This window comes from Rhinoderma darwinii, chromosome 9, assembly GCF_050947455.1.
Source record: "Rhinoderma darwinii isolate aRhiDar2 chromosome 9, aRhiDar2.hap1, whole genome shotgun sequence".
NCBI lineage: Eukaryota > Metazoa > Chordata > Amphibia > Anura > Rhinodermatidae > Rhinoderma > Rhinoderma darwinii.
The window spans coordinates 60521160-60544944 of NC_134695.1; the positions used below are offsets into that span (position 1 = coordinate 60521160).

Sequence of the window (23785 nt, forward strand, 5' to 3'; positions counted from 1 at the left end):
TGTAAATAGCAACCCCCTCCTTAGATGGGACCGCCCCCTGCCCAGTAGTTCCCGCCTCTGTAGCTCCCTATAGGAGCGGAATCCCTCAGGCCGGGTATTCCGCTCCTAGAGGGAGCCCCTGACGTCTCGGTCCATATATGGACCGTAACGTAAGGGGCTACCTTTAAGAGAGGAATCCCCTGCCAACGTGTCGGCATTGCTCTGGCTGGGGATTCCGCTTCAAGTGGAGCCCCTGACTTCACTATCCATATATGGTCAGTGACGTCAGGGGCTCCTCTTGAAGCGGAATCCCCGGCCAGAGCGTTGCCGACGCTCTGGCCATGGGTTCCGCTCCCGGAGGAAACTCTGGCATCACTAACCATATATGGACAGTGACGTCAGGTGCTCCTCCTGGAGCGGAATTCCCAGCCAGAGCGTTGCCGACGCTCTGGCAGATGATTCCGCTGCCGGAGGAGCCCCTGGCATGACATCCATATATGGACAGAGACATCAGGGACTCCCTCCAGGAGCGGAATCCCCATCCAGAGGGATTCCTCCCCTAGAGGCGGTTACAGTGGCTCTATCTACAGGGGGGCTGCATGGCGCTACCTACAAGGCTGCTGCGTGGCACTACCTACAAGGGGGCTGCGTGGCTCTACCTACAAAGGGAATCAACATCTGCGATTGCTGTCCGAATCGCCGAGAAATCAGCCAAATGGTTGTGAGGACATAGTAGCAAGTAAAAAATAGCAAAGAAAAAGCCAGAAACCAATGCAAAGAAGCTGAGGGACCAGACAAAGCTCTCTATACTCTGAAAGCAAGAGAAAATTGAGACTGGGCAATCATGTGACCTTTCTGTGGGTGTTTTTAGTGGGTTGGGTACCCCAAAAAAATTCAAAATTAAAATAGTTTTTAAAACGGGCAGTTAAAAACAGGTCACAATCTGCCGTTAAAAACGGAAACACGCTCCAGAATGGAAACGGCCATTTTGCATCCGTTCCGAGAAAAACTGACATTTTCATCGGCCAACACCTGGACCCTGTCGTGTGAATAGAGCCTTGCTCATGCCTATGTCAACATGCACACATCTAAACAAAATCATCAGAACTGGAGACCAAAATTCTCCATGACGCAGATCTTTACTGGCATCTGGATTGTGGCGCTGACAAATGGTCTGATCTTATGTGTAACTTTAGCAGAAGAAAATACATATATTATAAAGCCTATTTATCACAAAACTCCCTCATTGGTGGTGGTGGGGGGGGGGTGACATGAAGAAAAGCTCTAGGCCGCTGACTAGCTGCACCCCAGATATGGCAGCTACAGCTTTGAGTTGGAATTCTGTGTTTCAAGATAATACCTAAGCTGCAGCCATTTATGTTCTTGTCGCGCCAATCGTTTATAGTCATGATGTAAAGGGTTAATCATCTCAGCAATATAGAACACACTGTTCTAATGTCTTTATATGTATAGGTCATCTCTATATACGGTTTAAATATTGATAGAAGTGACACCTACATGTGCATTCCTTATATTGCACCGATTCCGAGTTACATCATGTATAAACGTCAGCCCTTCTAATTGCTGGTTTCGCGACCAGTCACCTTACTGCATTCTCAAGTTGCAGGAGGGCACTCAATCTTAGCAAAAAATAAATGGTCATGAACGTTCAACTATCTTTCTAGATCGGTAAGGTCCCGGTAAGCTGGGGAAACCTACACGTGCTATAACCTTCACATTGAGTTTAACGTTAGACCAGAGTAGAACACGAGTCAAGTGGTCTGCGAGTGCATGACGTCATCCCTTGATTCTCCCTATTTAAAACAGGCTGAAAACGTACGCGGCTTCGATATAACAGATACATTGAGTCTCACCTATTCTAGCGCCAGCACTCAAGGGGTTGAATTAAAAAAAAATAAAAAAATGTCTGCTTATTTTAGTTTTTCCAGAAACAGCACCACTCTTGTGCATGGGTTGTGTTGGATATTGCAGTTCAGCCCTATTCACTTGAATGGGTCTGAGCTGCAGTACCAGACACAGCCAAAAGGGCATGAGTGGTGCAGTTTCTGGGAAAAATGACTAAGTTAACCCCCTTAAATATAACGGTATACTTTTATAAAGTAGTAAAGAGCGGGGTCTAACATCATCTCAAAGAAAAAAAAACATCTTCATTTTGAAGTCTTTTGCCTAAGGTTTTCAATTATGAAGAGTTTACGTCTATAGGTCACGTCCGCTCCCATTTTAGAAGTGATGCGATTCAGACTTTCCACTACCTTCGCTCTAGCGAGAAAAAAAAAATGAACGGGAGTCAAGAAACGAGCTGCTATGAGGTTACACTGATATTCTGCCGCCTTCTTTACTTGTGAATATGGCGACTGACGTAGTTTAATATAGAAACGTAATACCTCAAGCCTTACGGACAAGCATGGAAAGACCGCTCAATGAGCAGAAAACGGAAAGTGGATGTTACAGCATCAGCTAGACTCACTGCTTTCCTTACCATCCAGAAGATCAGCTTACTACTAATGCAAAGCCAGTTACTTAGACCTTCTACTTAATAATTCATCTTTCTAAGAACGTCCCGCAATGTCTCTAGTGACCTGTACACCGTGAAAAATTAGAATCCCATACATATCATATGGCCGTCACTGTTGCGGTGTAATTAGGCTGTCATTTTAGGGGGGGGGGGTTTGGGTGCGAGGCAAAATGTAGTCCTCATGTACATGACCTTTGATCAGGCCGCAAATTAGGGATCATAATGGCGTATTGGGGTTTGTAATGCTTCACAGTTGCTTCTGAAATAATTCCGTACGTCTGTATATTACCGCCGGATTGCTTCAGTGCGTTATTTGTATTTTGCGTTTCGCACCCATAGGAAGTTCACATGATCGTACCTCCCAGGCGCTTTCTAGCAACGTATCCGCAAATGAAGGGCAGCACACAGATGGCTTCCGTGTGCTGTGCATTAGTTTTGCAGACACATAGACTTGAATTGCGACACGGGTCTGCAAAAACGGACACAGATCGGACACATTCTGTAATTTGCAGTGCAGATCAACGGATGTGCAAAAAACATGGATGTCCCATAGAAATGAACGAGTCAGTGTGCTAGCTCCAACAAATGTGAATAGCACACTGAAGAAACACTGTTTCTGTGGTAGTTACAGCAGAGCAAAGCGTAATCTCGTTGTAACCTGTCATCTACAGCGTAATCTCGCGAGATAACGCTTGCTCTGCTGTAACTACCACAGAAACAGTAACGAAGTGCAGAGATTGTGAATAGACATCCCGTGGAATGTCTATTCACTGTCTAAACACTTCAGTATTGTTAATGTGTTAGTATAAGACAGCACATAAGGATCTAACAGGATCCCTATGCGCTGTGTAAATGAATGGAGAGAAGTGTATGACCCTAATTGGTCACTGATTGGTCAGCGTCATACACTCCTCTGTACAACGCCCACTTGGGCATTAAGACGCTCATTAGCATAAATCTAAAATCGCTAATAAAGTGGTGAAAATAGATAGTTTTTTTTTAATAAAAAGCACTGCGGTCACCTACATTATAGCGCCCATCTCCTTATGTAGGAGATAGGGCACTTATAATGTGGTGACAGAGCCTCTTTAAATCACTGAAATCAATAGGTGAGAGATTGTAAATTTCTCATCCTTTTTTGGATAAATTCAAATTTGCTCTAGAGCCAAAACCACACAAAAGGTGAACCAAACCCTACATGGATCATATGGGTGTTGGATCCAGATCAATACAAATTTGGGTTACGGGTTTACTCAGGTCTAGACTGCTCCATTAGTTCCTCCACAAATGGTTGTCCCTACTCATCCTCAATATAGAAGTGAGAAAAACCAGCCTAAGCTAGGAAATATTTGGATGGGGGCTTTACCGAGATCACATACCTTGTTAAGGACCCAAATCAGGAGTAAAAACATAATAATTACACTAAATATATTTTCTACATGGATGCTCCACACCTAATTTACATATAAAATATAGGTGTAGTTTCTGAATACCACTTCTGTGATCTCCAACCTGTGGCTCTCCAGCCATTGCGAAGCTACATCTCCCAATATGCCATGACCGCTTGCTCAGAGTTGTAGTAGATAATATAAAAACTATATGTTTATAACATATATATATATATATATAAATATAAACACAACCAAATGTTGCCGCCGCCTTTTAGCCCAATTATCTAGCTCACCCTCATCTTTATGCAGCAGCTAATATATGCAGAAATTATATAAATAAATATACAGACAGGTCTGATGAAGGCCGCATAGAGCACAGCCAAGAAAATTGCAGGAGCAAGCAAAGATCACAAACACACGGGCATGCCAGGGCATCTAGCAGGACTGGTAAGATATATTACTCAGAGAGAAGGTCTCCATCGCTGCCTCTTCAAGCTGGTCCCAGACTGAACCCTTATCTCTTCCTGTACAAGACAGCGCACAGCATAATGGAGCATGAGAAGAGGAAGAGAGAAGAGCAAGCAAGGGTTAAAGTGCATTTTACACCTGCATTATTTTTTTGGCATGAATCAATGTTCAACCTGTATGTTGACGAAGAATACTGAGGCATGGGGCACAGAGTGGCTCACGCACTGACGGCACAGATTGGTACCTGTTAAAGTCACTTGTGGAGAAGATGAGGGAAGAAGCGCAATAGCTATATACACAGTTAGGCCTCGTTCACATCTGCGTCGGAGGCTCTGTTAGGGGCCTCCATCGGAGATCTGGCCAAAATTACCAGAAACAATAGCGCAGTATGCGGCGCTATTGTGTCAGGCAATACCACGGAGACCCTGATAGAAAACTGACGGAACCCATTAACCCCTTCCCTCCACAGCCATTTTTCGGATTTTCACACTTATTTTTTCCTCCCCACCTTCCAAAAGCCATAACTCTTATTTTTTCCATCAATATTGCCGTATGAGGGCTTGTTTTTTGCGGGACGAGTTGTAGATTTTCAGATTTTGTACCATATAATATAGTGGGAAACGATAAAAAATATATATATGTGGGGTTGAATAGGAAAAAAACTGCGATTCCTCAACCTTTTGGGTGGTTTTGTTTTTACGGCGTTCAGCTTACGGTAAAAACGGCATGTTAACTCTATTCTGCGGGTCAATACGATTACAGCGATACCAAATTTATATCGTTTTCTTTATGTTTTACTACTTTTACAAGGCAAAAACTGATTGTTAAAAATAAAATTTGAGTTTTGTCGCCACATTCTGAGAGCCATAACGTTTTTATTTTTCTGTTGATTTAGCCGTGTGAAGGCTTAGTTTTTGCGGGGCGAGCTGTAGTTTATATTGGTACCATTTTGGGTGTCAGACTTTTTGATAATTTTTTATTAAATTTTTTGTGGGAGAAGAAGGGACCAAAAAACAGCAATTCTGATGTTTTTAATTTTATTACAGTGTTCACCGTGCGGCCTAAATAATGATATATTATAATCGTTCAGACTTTCACGGACGCGCCGATACCAGTTATGTTAGCTTTTTATTTTTTTTACATTGTGCTGGAGGGAAAATGTTTTTTTTTTGAGCTTTTAATTCTTTTTCTTTTTTTTTATTTGTTAAAAAAAACAACAACTTTATTTTACTGTTTTTTACTTGTCCCCCTAGGGGACTTTAACCAGCGATCGTTAGATCGCTTGCACGATATACTGCAATACTAAATCCCTATTTTTGACAATATTAATGTATTGCATTATATCGCGATTCTGACAGTCTCCTATGTCAGGGCTTCATAGGAGTACAAAGATGGCGGACCTGGGGGACTTAGTCGGGCCCCCAGGCAGCCGTGCCAACCAACGGCTCCCCCCGATTTTGGCGCATGGGGGCTGTTGGGACGTTACAGGGGGTTGCCTCCTTGTTTTTAGTTATGTAAATGCCGCGATCGCTATTGAACGCGGCATTTAACGGGTTAAACAAGCGGGATCGCGCTTGAACGGGATCCGCTCATTACCCGGAAGTGTCGGCTGTAACACACAGCCGACACACTCGCTCTATGGAGCGGTCTCAGCACGTGAGCCCGCTCCATATTCCCCCACCTGGCGTGCGCCGTATATATACAGCGGATGTTGGTAAGGGGTTAAAGCCAATGGGTTCCGTCGCCACTGGTGAGGTCTGTGGTGCAACGGGACCGTCACGTCCGGTTTTTCTTCGTTCTGCTCCTCTGAAGGAAACACTGATGCAGATGTGAACATAGCCTTACTGATGTTAGTAAATATCAATGACATTAGAATAACAGTAATCAAATACTAAAGGAAGGGGTTTTACCATGAGGGACATTTATGACATATCCACAGGATGTAAAAAAAGGAGATTTTTGAAGCAGCACTAGTCCCGAGTATGGTGCGGTGCACGCTGTCAAGCCAGGCAAACCAACTCCAGCACGATGTATATCCAAAGAAGTAGTATGGATTCCTGTTATGACTGAGGATGTCTTACATTTATACATACTTTGATCACTATTTTGGATCGAACGCTGGTCTGTATTTTTTGCACAGCAGAGATGATTGATTGCTGAGCATGCACAGTAGAGCTCTGTGATCGTAGCTGGAACCTGGAGTGTGGTGAACTTTCCTCCTTCACTTTTCTATTGTAATAACAATGATTGATATATTATTGATGATGATGTATTAAAGATGTATTACACATTGTAGTTTTGCACGTTTTTGAAGATTATATAACTATTTGATGTATGTCCTTAAGACTAATGTATGCTTCACCTGGGAGACCAGATTCACGATGTTCACTGGTTGGAATGGGCCATGTGATCATTTGTATTCACCCATTTATAACGATGTTTTTAGACATAATGTTAGGCTTGACAAAGACCCTTCACTCACTATGGGTCGAAACGTTGCTTGTCGTTTGTGGATGTCTTGACAATAAAACCACTTTGATGATTTGAAGACGTGTGCTGTTGTCCTACTACTTCTTTGGATATCCACAGGATGTGTCATAAATGTCCGATAGATGCGGGTCCCACTTATCTCTAGAACGGGGCCCCCTAAATCCCGTTTTACATTTCTGTGTTGTGACTGAAACGGGTGATTCACGGCCATGAATTACGGAAACAGAGTAACTCGCTGAGCTACGTTGTTTCCATAACTCCCATAGTAGTGAATGGTGGTTATAGAAGGAGCGCAGCATGCGAGCTACGAGGTTTCTATAAATATCATTCCGTTTTATGGAAACAGCGTAGCACAGCGAATTACGCTGTTTCCGTAATTCACGGTCGTGAATCACCCGTTTCAGTCACAACACAGAAAGGTAGAACGGGGTTGAGAGGGCCCCGTTCTAGAGATAGGTGCGGGTCCCAGAGGTGGGACCTGCATCTATTTGACATATCCTATAGATATATGTCATAAATGTCACTCATGGGAAAACCCCTTTAATGACCAGGCCTGAAAAGGGCTTAAAGAGGCTCTGTCACCAGATTTTGCAGCCCCTATCTGATATTGCAGCAGATCGGCGCTGCAATGTAGATTACAGTAACGTTTTTATTTTTAAAAAACGAGCATTTTTGGCCAAGTTATGACCATTTTCGTATTTATGCAAATGAGGCTTGCAAAAGTACAACTGGGCGTGTTGAAAAGTAAAAGTACAACTGGGCGTGTATTATGTGTTACATCGGGGCGTGTTTACTACTTTTACTAGCTGGGCGTTCTGATGAGCAGTATCATCCACTTCTCTTCAGAACGCCCAGCTTCTGGCAGTGCAGATCTGTGACGTCACTCACAGGTCCTGCATCGTGTCGGCACCAGAGGCTACAGTTGATTCTGCAGCAGCATCAGCATTTGCAGGTAAGTAGATACATCGACTTACCTGCAAACGCCGATGCTGCTGCAGAATCATCTGTAGCCTCTGGTGCCGATGTGTCCTCGCTTGTCTGACACGATGCAGGACCTGTGAGTGACGTCACAGCATGATCTCTCGAGAACACGCTGTCTGCACTGCCAGAAGCTGGGCGTTCTGAAGAGAAGTGGATGATACTTCTCATCAGAGCGCCCAGCTAGTAAAAGTAGTAAACACGCCCACTTGTACTTTTGCAAGCCTCATTTGCATAAATACAAAAATGGTCATAACTTGGCCAAATGCTCGTTTTTTAAAAATAAAACGTTACTGTAATCTACATTGCAGCGCCTATCTGCTGCAATAGCATATAGGGGTTGCAAAATCTGGTGACAGAGCCTCTTTAACGACCAGATACATTTTTCACTTTTTGCCTCTCTGCCTTTCAGCAGCCATAACTTTTTTATTTTTTCATTGACGTGGCTGTCTCATGCCTTGTTTTATGCGGGAGAAAATGTATGTATTTGTGCAGTTTGGGGGGGTAGAAAAAAAATTCACTGTGTAAGTTATATTATTTCTTTTTATTGCCTGAAAATAGGAAAAAGCGATTCTCTGCATTGTTTTTTTTGTTTATTTTGTATCCCGTTCACATTTCACGCTAAATGACCTGTTAAATTAATTCTTCAGATTATCACGGTTGTGTAAATACCTAATATGTGTAGATATTTTTGTTTTATGTAATGTTTTTGTGGGACTTTTTTTTTGGTACTTTTTTTTTTAAATTTAATCCCATTAAGGGATAGCTTTATTTCCCCCTCTATTTTTCTATTTTCATACTATTACATTACACTGTGTCACAGGCTGCTGTTAGGGCAGCACATAGTGTGCCCGAACAGCAGGAATACTGAACAGAAAGCCCTGGGGTCCTTTGTAAGTCCCCAGGGCTGACTGCAGAGGGATTCCCTGGTCTTTGACCGTTTCACCTGGTTTCCAGTGACACAATCAAAGATGGGAGTTCCCTTTGATCATGCCGCGGTCGCGGACCGCAGCGATCAAAGGGTTAAACAGCTGGGGGTCGGAATGTTTTTCGACCCCAGCTTTGTTTAGCAGGCTGCTCTAATGGATAAGCTTAATGGATGAGCCTCTTCTACAAACGAAGTACCTGCACGGCCTGGCGTCAAAAGACGGTGGGCGGTCGTTAAGAAGTTAAACAAAAAGTGTTTCTTTTGAGTTTTAAAGGAAATATAAAAGTCTTACCCAAAAGACCTTCATACAGGTAAATGCGTTGACTGATGTCTTGGGGTGGACGACCTGGGCTGATATTGCTATCCTTTTCCCCAGGAATCAGCACTTGTGCCTTACCCTGTTGGGCCGGAAAAAAAGAAAAGAAAAAAGGAGACAAAAAAAGATTTAGAAGCCTGTGTATATCACTATGCCATTGCCAAAGTTCTATGAATCAATTGATTTTTCACGGTTTAAGATTCAATGCTGCAAGGAAGAGTCTATTGAAGCTTCGCTCAGCGATGAGTGGCGAGCTATTCTCCAGCTTCATGACGGATACTATGGGAGGCTTACTAGGAGATCAAAATTGCACTTAAAGGGGTTATCGGGGATGAGAAAATTTTATAAAGGGGCTGGAAAGGAAATAAAACAAAAAAACAATAGCCGCCAGAGCGACAGCGCTGGATCGCCAGGGCAAGGATAGGCAAGTAATGTTTTTTTAATTTCATTTCCAGCCCCTAATAAAAAAAAAAATAAATCACATGCCGGATAGACGCTTTAATCGTTCAGTCAACCGCTAAAGTTAAAAAAAAATAAAAAAAGTGAAATATGGTAACACTTCTAATTAAATCCCCCTTTTCCTTGATCCTACATAGTTTCATATTGAAATCCAAAAGGATTGGGAATAAATTAATAAAATTCAAGGACCGCTGTGTGAAACGGTAGCCCTGTTGCACGTGTTTATCGGATGAAACCCATTTCGGAAACCAACCAGCCTAGCGATCAGCTGATTGCTGAGGGTCTGGCTACTGAAACCAAAAGGGGATGATGTGGGTGGCCACACGTTTTCCCTACAGCAGCCACTGTAATGTAAATGTAGTATTACATCGAACTCATTCAAATAACTAGGCAACCATGTAATACGTGGCCACAAGTCCCCCAGAGCAGGAGCCAATCTTTATTGTGGCTCTCTGCTGCAGCGAATAGATATCGCCCCCACTGTGACGTTCACCAGATATATAGACAGGGGTAGTCATAATGGGAAAACCCCTTTAAATAGCAATACAGGCGCCTAAAAAGACCAAAAAGATGGAAAAGCCTTTCTACTTCTTTCCAAAAGCTATTCTTCACCTTTAAAAGGATGGAAACTTTGACATCATCCAACTATAAGAATATTAACCATATTATCATGTACTTACAAATATTGCCCCAGAGAACGAACTCATCTGAATTTCACTGTCAGATATAGCACCTCTGGATCCTGAAAGACGTCCTCCACCTGGACCACCCAATGCGTCTCCTGCGTTGCTGCTCAGATCACTATCTGCTCCCAGAGTTTCACCTGAGCTGTTACTGACCTGCAATAGAAGGTTTACCAGGCCATATACTATACAGTATTTAAGTCTGTCCTTCGACAATCAGGTCATGCCCAGCTAATCCCTTCCCGTCCACAGAGTATCATGAAGCATGCTCGGATCCTACCACTGTGCTGATTTCAGAATCCTGACTGCTGCTTCGGATGAGAATAACAGGTCCCGAGCTGACGCCATCCAAATCACTCCGCTGCTTCCGGAAGCAAAAATAAGTAAAGACAAAAAACAAAAACATCCCATCTAATGAGACACGGGGATTCTTACCCATAACCACAGAACACTAATGAGATAGCATCTAGCTTCACAGGGAAAAACAAATCCCACCACCCACCATCTATTATATTACAGCCAACGTAATGCAGATTTAATGGTTTACCTGAGAGCCGGACGTGACACTCAATCCGCTGTCCGCACTTATCTGAGACCGCTTCTCTTCAGTGTCACCGTGGTCTACCACCTGTTTAGGCTGCTCCGTGCCTGCAGAATGTTAAGGACATTCGATTAAAGAGACAGCGACTTTAAAAGTAGCAAGGCAAAGGGAGATCAAATATTCTTAACCCAAACTGCTGTACGTAACTTCAGTAGTAATCTCAAAAAAAGGGACGTTCTAGGCCAGGTCTGGGCAAGTCTTAAAGGGGCTTTTCCGTAATTATTATTGGTCACCTATCCACAGTGTAGGCGATAAATATCTGATCGGAGCAGGTTCGACCGCTGGGACCCCCACGGATCACAAAAAAACAGGCTTACCTTGCCGTTCCTGGGAGTCCCATAGGAATGGCGTCGTAGTGCGCATGCTCGACCACGGCTCAATTCATTTCTAGGGGGAAACCGAGTGCTATCCTCGGCAGCCCAATAGAAATGGAGTGGTGGCCAAACACACGCAGGACCGCTCCATTCACATGCGGCTCCCAGGAACGGCAAGGTAAGCCCGTTTCTCGTGATCGGTGGGTATCACCTATACTGTGGACAGGCGATAAATAGTGATTATGGGAAATAAAGCATCTCCGAGTGGTAATTTAGTCTCCAACTCAAAAATCACCAGTAACTAAAAAGTCCTTAAGTTAATAAATAAAGTCCTTGAGTTCCCGACATTCCCGAATTCTTAAAAATTCTCAGTCATATCCGTTGCTGGGCAGGCTGCGTGGCAACCAATATGGCCGCCATTACAGCACTGACCGGGTCTTCCACCCAACTTTTCCAGACTCCAGAATAACTAATTAGATATTTAGTGGTGCATCCTCAGATCCAGTATCATTGAATAACTTTTGCTGTCCAAGACTATTGGATAGTCTGAGAAAACACAGAAAAACAGAAGATATAACGTCATCCATATTAGATGTTGCCTAAGGACTTTGCAAGTGTTTTTTTTGTTTTTTTTTACTTTAGGCCTCGACCAGTCTAGAACATATTTCAAATCAAAAGATGAAATAATAAAAAAGGTAAACAACAATGATAATAATACTACTAAAAATAATAAATAATAATAAAGTAACAATCCACTTATTACGATGTGTATATCACTCCTCCTCAATTAGCACAAATTCAGGACTCATCCATTGTAGTTGGTGGTTTTGGCAACTTGGGCAACCAAATTGTGACTAGCCACTGAGACAATGTGATAATGAAAGGATCGAGTCAATTATCTCTCTGTAGACACCAGCCAGTAGAGTGATGCTGCTTCCATTCAAAGAAAGCAATCCTTTCATGGTCTAAAATGACAGCAAGTGCAGGTGGTGTCACCGCTGCAGTGACTTCAGGGTTGGTAGACTGAAGCAGTGGCATTGGCAGCAAAAGGCTCGTATGGTGCTGAGTGATATGAGAGAGGAGTGAGAGCATGATTAAAAAGCGCTAGATCAGGAAGATGGCGGGAGTGAGGGAAAGGGAGGAGTGTATTCACCACTACAGATACTATCTCAGGACAAGAAACCCCAACAAATCATTCGCCAATGGTCAATCTGCCAGCACGGCCCAGAGTATAACCAACTTGTGTACCAGTCAGTCTCCCGAATCTTCTTTTATATGTAGGCCTGGGATTTATCAAATCTACGGCACATCACTAGATAAAATTATAATATATATATAATGGATATTATTAAAACTAGCAATATTGATGTGACCAAACCAAGAGATCTCATATCACTACTCTTCGAGGTAGAATAAATTATGTTAAAAGAGAGCTCCACGTTGATTATATAATCTGCAAGAAATAAAATCTAGCATCTTTGTAATATATATTCGTTACCTTTTTTGAGGTTCTCTTTATTTTAGCCTGTCTTTACTCATGTATAAAAAAAATAAAAAAAATAAATAAAAAAAATAAAATAAAATAAAAATGGCGCTGCTACCTGGAATCCATCAACAAGCAGGCTAGGAATTGGTCATGCTATGACTTCAATTACGGCTGGTGTGAATACCGAAGGCCGTTTAGCACATGACGTATGAATTTTCCATCCCCCTATGCACTCTCAGTGGTATACTGGAAAAATCCCAGCAGCTAGTGCACCTAGAAATTTGCAGCCTAAATGCCTTGGTTGTTTTCTTTTGAGGTCTACGGAAGTCCTTATTTCCGGTCTACAACTTCTCCCGGCAGACAGGAGTCCTCCTACTAAGAGATTACGAGCATCCAGTGCCACCGATACTTTATCCTACACTAAATCGCGATATGATGGATGTGCTCCTACAAGATGCAACTCTGTGGCCGCCCTGCTGGCAGATCTGGGAAAGGTTTGGGGGGTTTCTCCAGTTTCTTACTCTGTTTATCCATAGCTTTTTGCTTTTTCACTTCTCGGTGCGTGTTCCACAATTCTACCCAAGATGCATTGCAAGCAGGAGAGAAAGACAGAAAGAGTCAGATGCGGATCAGACAGGCCTTAAATGGACACAGAGACCTCCTGCCCCCACCCGCCAAATCACAGAAAGTGAAGGGCACAGACGTGTGAGCACAAGTGTGATGGTGAGAAAGTGTTAAGAGAGAAAGGGCACAACTAGTAGCTGATAAATTATATTTATGTATTATACATAAATATTCATTTATATATGTATATATACACAGACATATATACATAGGATGTAAAGAAACTAAGCCCCCGTATTATGGTACCCAGAATCATTCAAATCCAACATTTTTCACATTACATGTAGACCACAGGAACGCAACCTGTAGGCCTCTAGCGGCTGCGGACTTCAAGTCCCAGTTTCAGAGCAAGAACTTTTAGTTCCACAACAATTGGCGAACCACACGTTGCCAAAATCGGATGCAGACAATGAATTGTTTCACATTAAAACTCCCTTTCCTGATATGCAAAAGTCTTGTCAGAGATTAGAAAACCAAACAGCGCCACCCTTGTCTATGGCTTGAGTTTGGTATTGCAGCTTATCTTAATTTAAGTGAATAGGGCCAAACTGCAATAGCAGACGTATCGTCGGACAAGAGCGAGGCAGAGTCTGGAGAACATGTAGATCCTTCTTTTTCTAATCCTGGACAAACCCTTTGAACCAGTGACAGAATCATCATATAAACAGCGCAAGCGTCCCAGCACCGAACCCAAGTGTAGCTTATATGGCTGAACACATGGAGCGCTACACAAGCCGAAAACCTCCAACGAGACCAAACACACAGATACATCCATGAATACAAATTTCCAAGGACAGGAGTAAAAAAACAACACACTTTTTCAATAAAAACAAACAACAAAGTGGCATTTAGTGTCTCTTGTGCACCAACACTTCAGTTTTGGGATCAGTGGGGGTTTCAGCTACCAGACCCCCGTTTATTAAAATTTTCTGGAATAACCGTGCTGAGCTGGAAAACACCTTCAAAGAAATCCGGTATCTTGCAAACCCAACTCTATCTAAGATAATTCTATGCAATCTCTCCCTCCCTCCATGTATCCATCCCTCCCTCCCTCCCTCCATCCATGTATCCATCCCTCCCTCCCTCCATCCATGTATCCATCCCTCCCTCCCTCCATCCATGTATCCATCCCTCCCTCCCTCCATGTATCCATCCATCCCTCCCTCCATGTATCCATCCATCCCTCCCTCCATGCATCCATCCATCCCTCCCTCCATGCATCCATCCATCCCTCCATGTATCCATCCAACCCTCCCTCCATGTATCCATCCATCCATCCCTCCCTCCATGTATCCATCCCTCCCTCCATGTATCCATCCATCCATCCCTCCCTCCCTCCATGTATCCATCCATCCATCCCTCCCTCCCTCCATGTATCCATCCATACATCCCTCCCTCCCTCCATGTATCCATCCATCCATCCCTCCCTCCCTCCATGTATCCATCCATCCATCCCTCCCTCCCTCCATGTATCCATCCATCCATCCCTCCCTCCCTCCATCCCTCCCTCCATGTATCCATCCATCCATCCCTCCCTCCCTCCATGTATCCATCCATCCATCCCTCCCTCCCTCCATGTATCCATCCATCCATCCCTCCCTCCCTCCATGTATCCATCCATCCATCCCTCCCTCCCTCCATGTATCCATACATCCATCCCTCCCTCCATGTATCTATCCATCCATCCCTCCCTCCCTCCCTCCATGTATCCCTCCCTCCCTCCCTCCATGTATCCATCCATCCCTCCCTCCATGTATCCATCCATCCCTCCCTCCCTCCATGTATCCATCCATCCCTCCCTCCCTCCCTCCATGTATCCATCCATCCCTCCCTCCCTCCATGTATCCATCCATCCCTCCCTCCCTCCCTCCATGTATCCATCCATCCCTCCCTCCCTCCATGTATCCATCCATCCCTCCCTCCATGTATCCATCCATCCATGTATCCATCCATCCATCCCTCCCTCCATGTATCCATCCATCCCTCCCTCCATGTATCCATCCATCCCTCCCTCCATGTATCCATCCATCCCTCCCTCCATGTATCCATCCAACCCTCCCTCCATGTATCCATCCAACCCTCCCTCCATGTATCCATCCATCCATCCCTCCATGTATCCATCCATCCATCCCTCCATGTATCCATCCATCCATCCCTCCATGTATCCATCCATCCATCCCTCCATGTATCCATCCATCCCTCCCTCCCTCCATGTATCCATCCCTCCCTGCCATCAATTGTACATGACAAAGTAAAGCTGGCCATACATATTAGATTGCTGTGGGTCGAGGATTAAGCTGCTGCCAGACACCTTTCCTACAAGAGCAAAGAACCGGGCACGTTGAAATCGAACACACCCGAACCTTCTATACTCCTACATCTGCCAGGCTCCCCCATAGACATGCGATTGTCAGTTGATCCCAACAAAATCGGTGTATTTGGCAGACGTTGATGTAATGTGTATGGCCAGTTACGCTTGCTATTTTCATGCCAAGAACTATTAAACTGCCATTTAGATTCAAAGAAACTAGCAAAATGAAAACCAACCAACAAAATACCACATCTCCATTCCTGCAGTAACTCCCTGCAGGCTGGCTTTAAATCATACATAGACTACAAGAGGAAGGCCTGGGTGACCTTTTCGGGCAGATGGACATCATAGAGGAGGGGGTGGGGGGTCTCCCGCTATTAGCCACAGAAGAGAGCTGATAACAAAGCTCTGCCAAGCTCAGACGGTCCAAGTACTACATGGTAGCCCATTCATTTCAACGGACACCATGTAATACTGCATTTCCCCGAGCAGCAAACGATTCAGGTGAAATGTGTGTCTGGCTACAACGTCCCTCAGCGATATCAGCTGTTGATTGCTTGTTTCAAGTCAAAAGAATTCAGAATAAAATTTCAGAAATCAAAAGCTCCGCAGGGCAAAACATATCAGCGTTCTCACACATTAAAGAAAGATATGCACATTATTTGAGAGCTCCCACAAACTTCAGGTGGAGCAGACACATCTAATCCCCAGGAAAACTCAAATCAATGTGCAATTTCTACGACTCACGTTACCATGGATTGAATCTGGGAACGGATAATGGGTGGTGGTAAGGGAGGGGAGAGCAGTGATGCTGTAGGTGGGTAATGCAGTGAGATTGCCTCATGTTCTCTTTCTTCTGCTCTATACACACCAATGGAGGCCACAAAATTCTCTTCTTTGAGACTTCGAGTGTCAAACTCTCGTGCCCCCCGGCCAGCGGGGCCTGATGGGCGGGGAAGCAGATGCTGGGCAGGCGGCTGCGGGACAGGCAGTTGCGGGACAGGCGGCTGTGGGACAGGCCGAGACTCTCCTCGCGTGATGGTGACAGAATCCCTAGACACGGGGGTCACCGTGCCATCGACAGAAGGACTGTGCTTCCTTTTCTCGGGTTCTTAAGAGGCGTGAGAATACATAGGAGAAAAAAAAAAGATTGAGGTGGAGAGAAGGAAATATACAGGAGAGAAGAAAAGATGTAAAGAGAAAGATTCAGGAGAAAAGTGGTAAAGGGAAAAAAAAGTGAAAGTTATTTTAATAGATCATTAAGATCACAATCTAGTTTATAACGACCACCACCAATCACGACAACATATTCTCCTTGTCAGACCGTGCATCATCCTTTACCTTTATTGTAGTAGTGCGTGTGAGCAATTTCTAGGAGACTGAAGACACTCGCCATGCCGCCCAGGCCAGCGTTTGCATAAGATTGTTCCAAACTGGATACTGTACACTTCAGCAAATCCAGCATTCCCTTGTATACTTTTTTGCTGATCTCCTATATGATCACAGAGAAATGAATGAACAGGTGACTAAATATAAAGATATGACAATACCAATTATACCATTTCCCACGTGGACAACTATATTGTGAGAAATATCAATTTGGGTATTCCCTCTACTAATAAGCATCCCGATCAAAATGAAAACAAAAAAAAATTCTTGCCTCAGGCTAAGTATTGTTTTAAAGCAAAGATTTTTGGCTTTAAAACAAGCCCTGGACTGGATTGCAGCTTCAGCTGTTTGTGTGGAGGAGGAGAGGGGGGGGGGGGGGGGTCAGCGGTAATGTGCTGACAGCATGCAGGGATAGGAGGAGAAGCAGTCATTCTCCTATTGTCCCTGTATGGCTGAAGAGGACCCCGGGGGAGTTCTAAGATGAGAAGCAGCTCATCTAATCACCCCTCTTTGCCTAATTAGGCCATTTATTGACTGCACGACTTGGATGCGAAATCGCACAAGGCACTTGAACCATACAAACAATAATTACGTTTATACATTTTACACTGTGCCCATCATGTCTATACTCGATCATTAGCGTAAAAATTCGGTGAACGCTTCTCTATTACGCATCAAGGTTGTAGCAATAACGATAGTCACTAGAGAGGAACGTCTAATACATTTCTACATGTCAAAAGTGTGAAAATTGTCCTGATCACCGGAGGTGCAAAGTATCCAAATATCCCTGGCAGTGAAAGGGTTAAAGGAGCTCTATACTAAAAACAATTGATGGTGTATCGCTACAATATGCAATTAATAAGTGATTGATGACGGTGGGACTGGTGGATACCCCAACGATCATGAGAACAAAGGGGCTAAGTTTGGTGGAGCTCTGTGGTTCCTCCAGCTTTCACGAGACACAGCGTCACCTTCGTTTGTGCACTTTGGCTTTGCAGCATAGCAATACACTTGAATGGCCCTACCCGGCAATACCAGACACAACCTAAGAGACAGAGGTGGAAGTGTGGCTAATAAAAGCTGCAGAGGTCACAACTCGCCACAGCCACTCGATACCGGCGGTTAATCCAAAATAATGACAAATTGATAGTATATGCTGGCAGGATTCCATCAATATCTGCTCCAAGCATGTTCAAGATATTGCTGAACGCACCACTTCCTGAATCACATCGTTCCGTGCGTCCTCTTCGGTTTGGATTGACCGGTTCAGTTTGCTCAGAACAAAGACACGGAGCTGCTCGCTTTCTAGCAGCCGGCGAACTTTCTTCATGTTCAGCCACCCAACCCCCTGTCCTTCTAGGACACCAAGTGCCACCTCCTTCAGAAATTGCTGGTTTTCACTACAGGAAAAGGAGAAATGAATTATGGCACCATTATGAAGAGGGCTGTTATTTGTCAGGAGAATTAGGATTAATAAAGTTTCCATGCAATGTAAAACAGTCTTTTCTACTTCATAGGTTTTAAAATCTTACGGATGGCAAACTCCGCTTTGGGAAAACACTGAAGGGCACATGGTGGACACATTTCAGATGGAGTCAGGGACAGAAGGAAAAACACGTCAGTCAGCAAAACTTTCTGCATACTCCTAAAACAAACCATACTGACAATACCGGACAATGGGTGTCCACCTCCACCTGATCCCTTTAATTTTATGTATGGACTAACGGAGGGTTGGGGCTTAGATAAGTGCTGACCCCCTGTTCGCTGCATTACCTCCCTCGATTCATGAAATTTCCAGCCAACTTATTTCTGCAGGCTGTCTTACCTGGCACCTAAGAGGCTTTAAAGGGGTTGCCCGGTCATTTTTATTTTTTTTATTGGTAACCTATCCTTAGGATAGGTCAATATCAGATGGGCAGGGGTCCGACTCCCGACACCCCCCGTCGCTGCCTTTTAACAGTTTCCAGGCACAATGCCGTACAAATCTGGAGCGGCTGTGCCTGGGATTGCAGTTCCCGTCTCATTCAAGCGACTAGGACTAAGTCGCAATCCCAGGCACAGCGCACTGTTGTGTACGGCCCTGTGCCAGTAAACGGTGAAAAGGCTGCGGCAGGGGGCGCCGGGCCCCTTCAGTCAGCTAATCAGGAAGGGTGTCGTGAGTCGGACACCCACCGATCTGATATTGAGGACCTATCCTAAGGATAGGCCATCAATAAAAAATGCCCGGACAACCCCTTTAATGAAAGTGTCATATGCCAACATGTGAAGGGCTTAAACATGGCACACCAGTTTGTGGCCGACCCACAGCTCCCCTGGGTGGTGACGGAGTCGTTGGATCAGGCAGGCTACAGAAGACTGCAGACATGTTCTAGAATAATCCAGGGGATTCCTAACCATCATGTCTTCCGCACAGAAGACTGGAAGCCTTTTCCCTTTATCATAGTTATTGTTTTTCATGCACTAGCGCTGGAGGGAGGGAAAATAAGAGGGGAGACAAATGCAGTATATAAGAGTGCACCCCCATCCTTACAATTGACACACGGAACAAAAGTTGAGGAATTCAGGGTTCGGGTTTCTAGAATTCTTTTTACATGTTTTATGTTAGTATCACTTTACATAACATCACAGTTTTACGTGAATGAGGTCTGATAAGAACACACCTATATGTCAGATAACATTACACGGCACAGCGGTAAAAGTTATTGCTTCATAAACCAAGGCTGAAAACCATGAACTTACGTGGAATTGTTTGCTCTGCCCTGAGGGGAAGGAGATTCCCTTTTTACTGTTGGGCTGTGTTTTATAACAGAAGATTTGTGATCTACCAGCGCTCGCCTGTTGCTTGCTGCAAAACAACAATTAGAGATTGCAAAATTAAAAAGGGGAAAAAAAATTAAAATCAGTACGCACATTTAAAAAATAGGATTTCCCACTAAAATCAAATCATCACTAAACAATACAAGCCAGTGATATTCTCGTCCATCAAGTTACTTTCAGTCAATTCTTAGTTATATGGTTTTGTTTTTGGGAAATTGAGGTGACAAATCACTAATGCCACCATTGCAGCGGTCATACCGTTTTTCAAAAATCCTAAACAGCAACCATAACCCTGTTAAGTAGTCATAGAAGAAAGTGGAGTAATTGAATAACAAGCGTTCAGAAGACTGGGAACACGGATTTAATGGAGTGTTCCCATCTTATAATTTTAAGGCATACGACTAGGCTATGCCATAACGTTATGATAGTGGAGGGCCCAACCTCTGTGTAACTACTGTCCCGTACTGAAAACATGATTACAGTACGGGACAGTTGTCCCACGGAGAGGCAGGGACTCCTAGTGTCGTACATAACTATGATGCTAGGAGCCCGGCTCCCTGCAGGGTGTTCGGTCCGGGAATTGTGGTCGAAATACGTTCCTTCCTTTACGGACCGAACATGCTCGTGTGAACCCAGCCTAAGGCTGGCCACACACTTTAGATAGCGGTTTGCCCAATGATCGTTTGGCCGACAGCTATTCCTAATGACTCCCCCATATACATGGCCGAGCGTGCATATGTTTTCAATAGGTAGGAAGCAGCTGTCAGAGGAGTCTGGCAGCGGCTTAACTCCTTACAAACAAAAAGATTGGGCATGTTGAAATTCAATTGCCGATCCTTCTCTCCTCCGACATCTGCCATTGGGGGAGAGTTGGGATGCTGTCATACACATTAGTTGGCTGGTCCTGCCGAATTCGGGCGACATACATCGAATGTGTATGGCCAGCTTAAGAATCAATGGGGTTTCCGACAGTTGGACCCCTACAAACCAGGAAGTGTCGATATATCCTAGAAGGTGGGAAACAATTTTAAATCACCGTGAGAGCTGTACCGGCAGCCACATTAACCGTCACCCGGCTTTTCGAAAACAGATATAACAAAGAAACGGCCGAAAACTAGATTAAGTTATTTCATTTTAGTGAGAAACGATCTATAAAAGGGGTTGTCTCAAGAGAAAATGTTCTCTCCTAACCACAGGATAGATAACATGCCGATTAGTGGGGGGTCCGACAGCTAGGACCCACACCGATCACCAGAATGGGGGGGTCCCTTTACTCCGATCGAATGGAGCGGCACGTCAAGCATGTGCATTACCGCTCCAGTCACGGTCTATGAGACTGCCAGAGATAGAAGAGAAAAGTGCTCGGCCATCTCAGGCAGTGCCATAGAGAATAAATGGAGCAGCAGTGCGCATGCATGACCTGCCGCTCCTTTCATTCGGAGGAACGGGACGACAATGCTCGTGATCAGTGGGGATCCCAGTGGTTGGACCCCCCCACTAATTAGCATGTTATCTATCCTGTGGTTAGGAGAGAATATTTAAGCTTTGGAAAATCCCTTTAACTATGATGAAAATTTTAAGAAATAATGTAAGAAGAAAAAGTGAATTTGAGATTGTGAGCCAAAACACCCACACGGACACCTTCTCCCTCAAAAGGGACTCCGGGTAATTTCTTTGGTCTCAAATTCACCGCTAAGTAAAGCAAAAGGAGGAAAAAGTGTCGAAGAAAGGATAGAAAGAACATGCATAGGGGGCAATATCCCAACAACCTATGTCCTGTGGAAAACATGGAAGCCAAAGAATGCGGCCACATGACTAGAAGAAAGGAATTAAAAAACGACTAAAACTATATAACAACCACTACAAGTGAAAAGCACAAGTCACGGTGTTTGATAGATGACCAATGAGAAGGACAATATGGTGGGTGTCAGAGAGGATGCTGGGAGTGGTAACATGCAGAACTCATGCTACAGGCACCCACCTTCTGCAGGGGCGGGCCCGGAGTCTGCAATTATCTCCATTATAGTATTAAGCCCAAATACTGGGACAAAAAATGCAAGGTTAGTGGCAACCAATCAAATCTACTGGAAGGAGAACATTGTGACAAAAACCAAAGACAACCCTAGACGATGCAAAAGGCTAAACGCTACGTATTTTACATTATAAAGTCATCAGTACAAGCCCATCCTCCCCATTAGCGATGACTTCTAAATACCCGCATGATTTTCTCCCATTCACCAGCCCTTATGAAACAACCTCTAAAAACGTAAACCCCTAAAACCCGATCACACTCCCCACATCTTCCCACCCGGTCATTAATATTGCTGATAACGTGTACACTTACGGTTTACAATATTAAACCTCATCCCAAAAGGCCAAAAGTCTGGGAGATTAGAAGTGTTCTCCCCCGTACCCAAGTAATGAAATGGTTAATGAGATGGCGGGTCCCAACAACTCGGAAAACTAAATATTTATGTATGTTTTGGGCAGCGACCTTCGGCACTGCAGCGGATGTGAAACTACAACTCCCAGCATGCCCTGACAGCCAAAGGCTTTATTATGCCAGCCAGGCATGCTGGGAATTGTAGTTTTACAACAGCTGGAGTGCGGAAGGTTGCTGACCCCTGTTTAAATCTAGGGAATTATGAACAACCACCAAAAGAATAAGCAAACTAAAAAAGTGTCATCTATACCTACATGAAGTGAAACTGGAGCAGAAGGAATACTAATAGACTTGCATATAAAAACACTTCTCTAAAAAGATTCCAGGCGAACATACTAAAATGCAATGCTGAAAATACAGAACGGAAAGAGATATTTATCAGGACCAGCGCAAGGGCAAATTCGAGCAGTTGCCCAAAGCAACCAATCAGATTAACAGTTTTATTTTCAAAATGGCCTCTGACAAACGAGATCTGGAATCTTATTGGTTGCTATGGTCAACTGCTCCACTAATCATGGTAAATCTCCCCGTGTCTTTTATTAAGGCCAAATTCACACACAGGGCAACAAAAATATATACGCTTTGGAACCAGCTTTGGAATCCATGTAACACCGCATTGCCAGGAACCTGCTTTGTCATTTCTACACTGTAGGAGAATGGGGTTTGTTGAAACCCGTTCATTTACGTTGTACTGAGCTTAGTCCAAGAATTTATAAGTGGATTCCGCAAACCGAAATTCTGCAACAAATACGCAATGTTTTACCCAGTCTAAACTACAATAAACTCTACAGAGTTGTGTGTCCATAAAATATCAGTTCTCAACTAGAACACCAGTTACAGCGGTGCTATTAGATCCATGTTAGCGATATTAGAAAATTGCATAATTGGGTATTCCCGAAAATAAAAATGATCTGAACCCGAAGTGTGATCATATAAGAACGTGCAGTCTCTCATCCTATCAGAACTTGCTGACGGAGGGTGTCGTAATTTGCCGAGGGGCCCCTTGACCGCTTCTAAGAGCAGTTCACTGATAAAATACAGGCAGCTGTAATCAATGGGAAAAACGGTGTTCTGTTCCGATGGGCCGTTTTTTTACGCGGCTGTTTTGAAAAACGGCCACGTAAAAAAACGGCCGCCAAAAAGAAGTGCAGGACACTTCTTTGGACGGTTTTTGAGCTGTATTTCATAGACTATTGAAAAAAAACTGCAAAAACGCAGCGAAAATCTCGAGTGGCTTCAAAAACATCTGAAAATCAGGAGCTGTTTTTCCTCGAAAACAGCTCCATATTTTCAGACGTTCCGGCCAACATGGACTGTAAAAACAAGGAGCAATGATCAGTAATGTATGGGGACGAGCGATTGTTACTACGACCACTCGTCCCCATGCTTTTCCATCATGCCAGCAGCAGATCTCCCTGTTTACACGGGAAGATGCGCTGCCGACAACGATAACATTTATTGCTGCGCAAACAAAACGCGTTTACTCATTGATCGGCTGATCGTTGATGTTTACAGAGGGCAGTGTTCGGGAGCGAGCGTTCATACAAACGCTCGTTTGCCTTATCATTGACC

At 44.1% G+C, this 23785-nt stretch overlaps 1 protein-coding gene across 32 annotated transcripts in view; it reads right to left on the bottom strand.

Moving 5' to 3' along the window:
* The window catches only part of MADD (MAP kinase activating death domain), a 97473-nt gene that overhangs the window by 15802 nt on the left and 57886 nt on the right, over positions 1 to 23785 (bottom strand). For 4 of the 32 annotated variants that reach the window (XM_075837831.1, XM_075837851.1, XM_075837846.1 and 1 more), the window contains 11 exons: positions 21752 to 21811; positions 19693 to 19798; positions 18167 to 18353; positions 16906 to 17056; positions 16436 to 16675; positions 13151 to 13204; positions 10776 to 10876; positions 10512 to 10589; positions 10226 to 10384; positions 9063 to 9168; positions 4368 to 4430 (listed from right to left, as the gene is read on the bottom strand). In XM_075837831.1, the coding sequence (XP_075693946.1) occupies positions 4368 to 4430; positions 9063 to 9168; positions 10226 to 10384; positions 10512 to 10589; positions 10776 to 10876; positions 13151 to 13204; positions 16436 to 16675; positions 16906 to 17056; positions 18167 to 18353; positions 19693 to 19798; positions 21752 to 21811 (1305 nt within the window). Of the gene's footprint in view, positions 1 to 4367; positions 4431 to 9062; positions 9169 to 10225; positions 10385 to 10508; positions 10593 to 10775; positions 10877 to 13150; positions 13205 to 16435; positions 16676 to 16905; positions 17057 to 18166; positions 18354 to 19692; positions 19799 to 21751; positions 21812 to 23785 lie in introns of all 32 variants that reach the window. The other 28 variants (XM_075837827.1, XM_075837833.1, XM_075837828.1 and 25 more) reach the window with 12 other exon arrangements.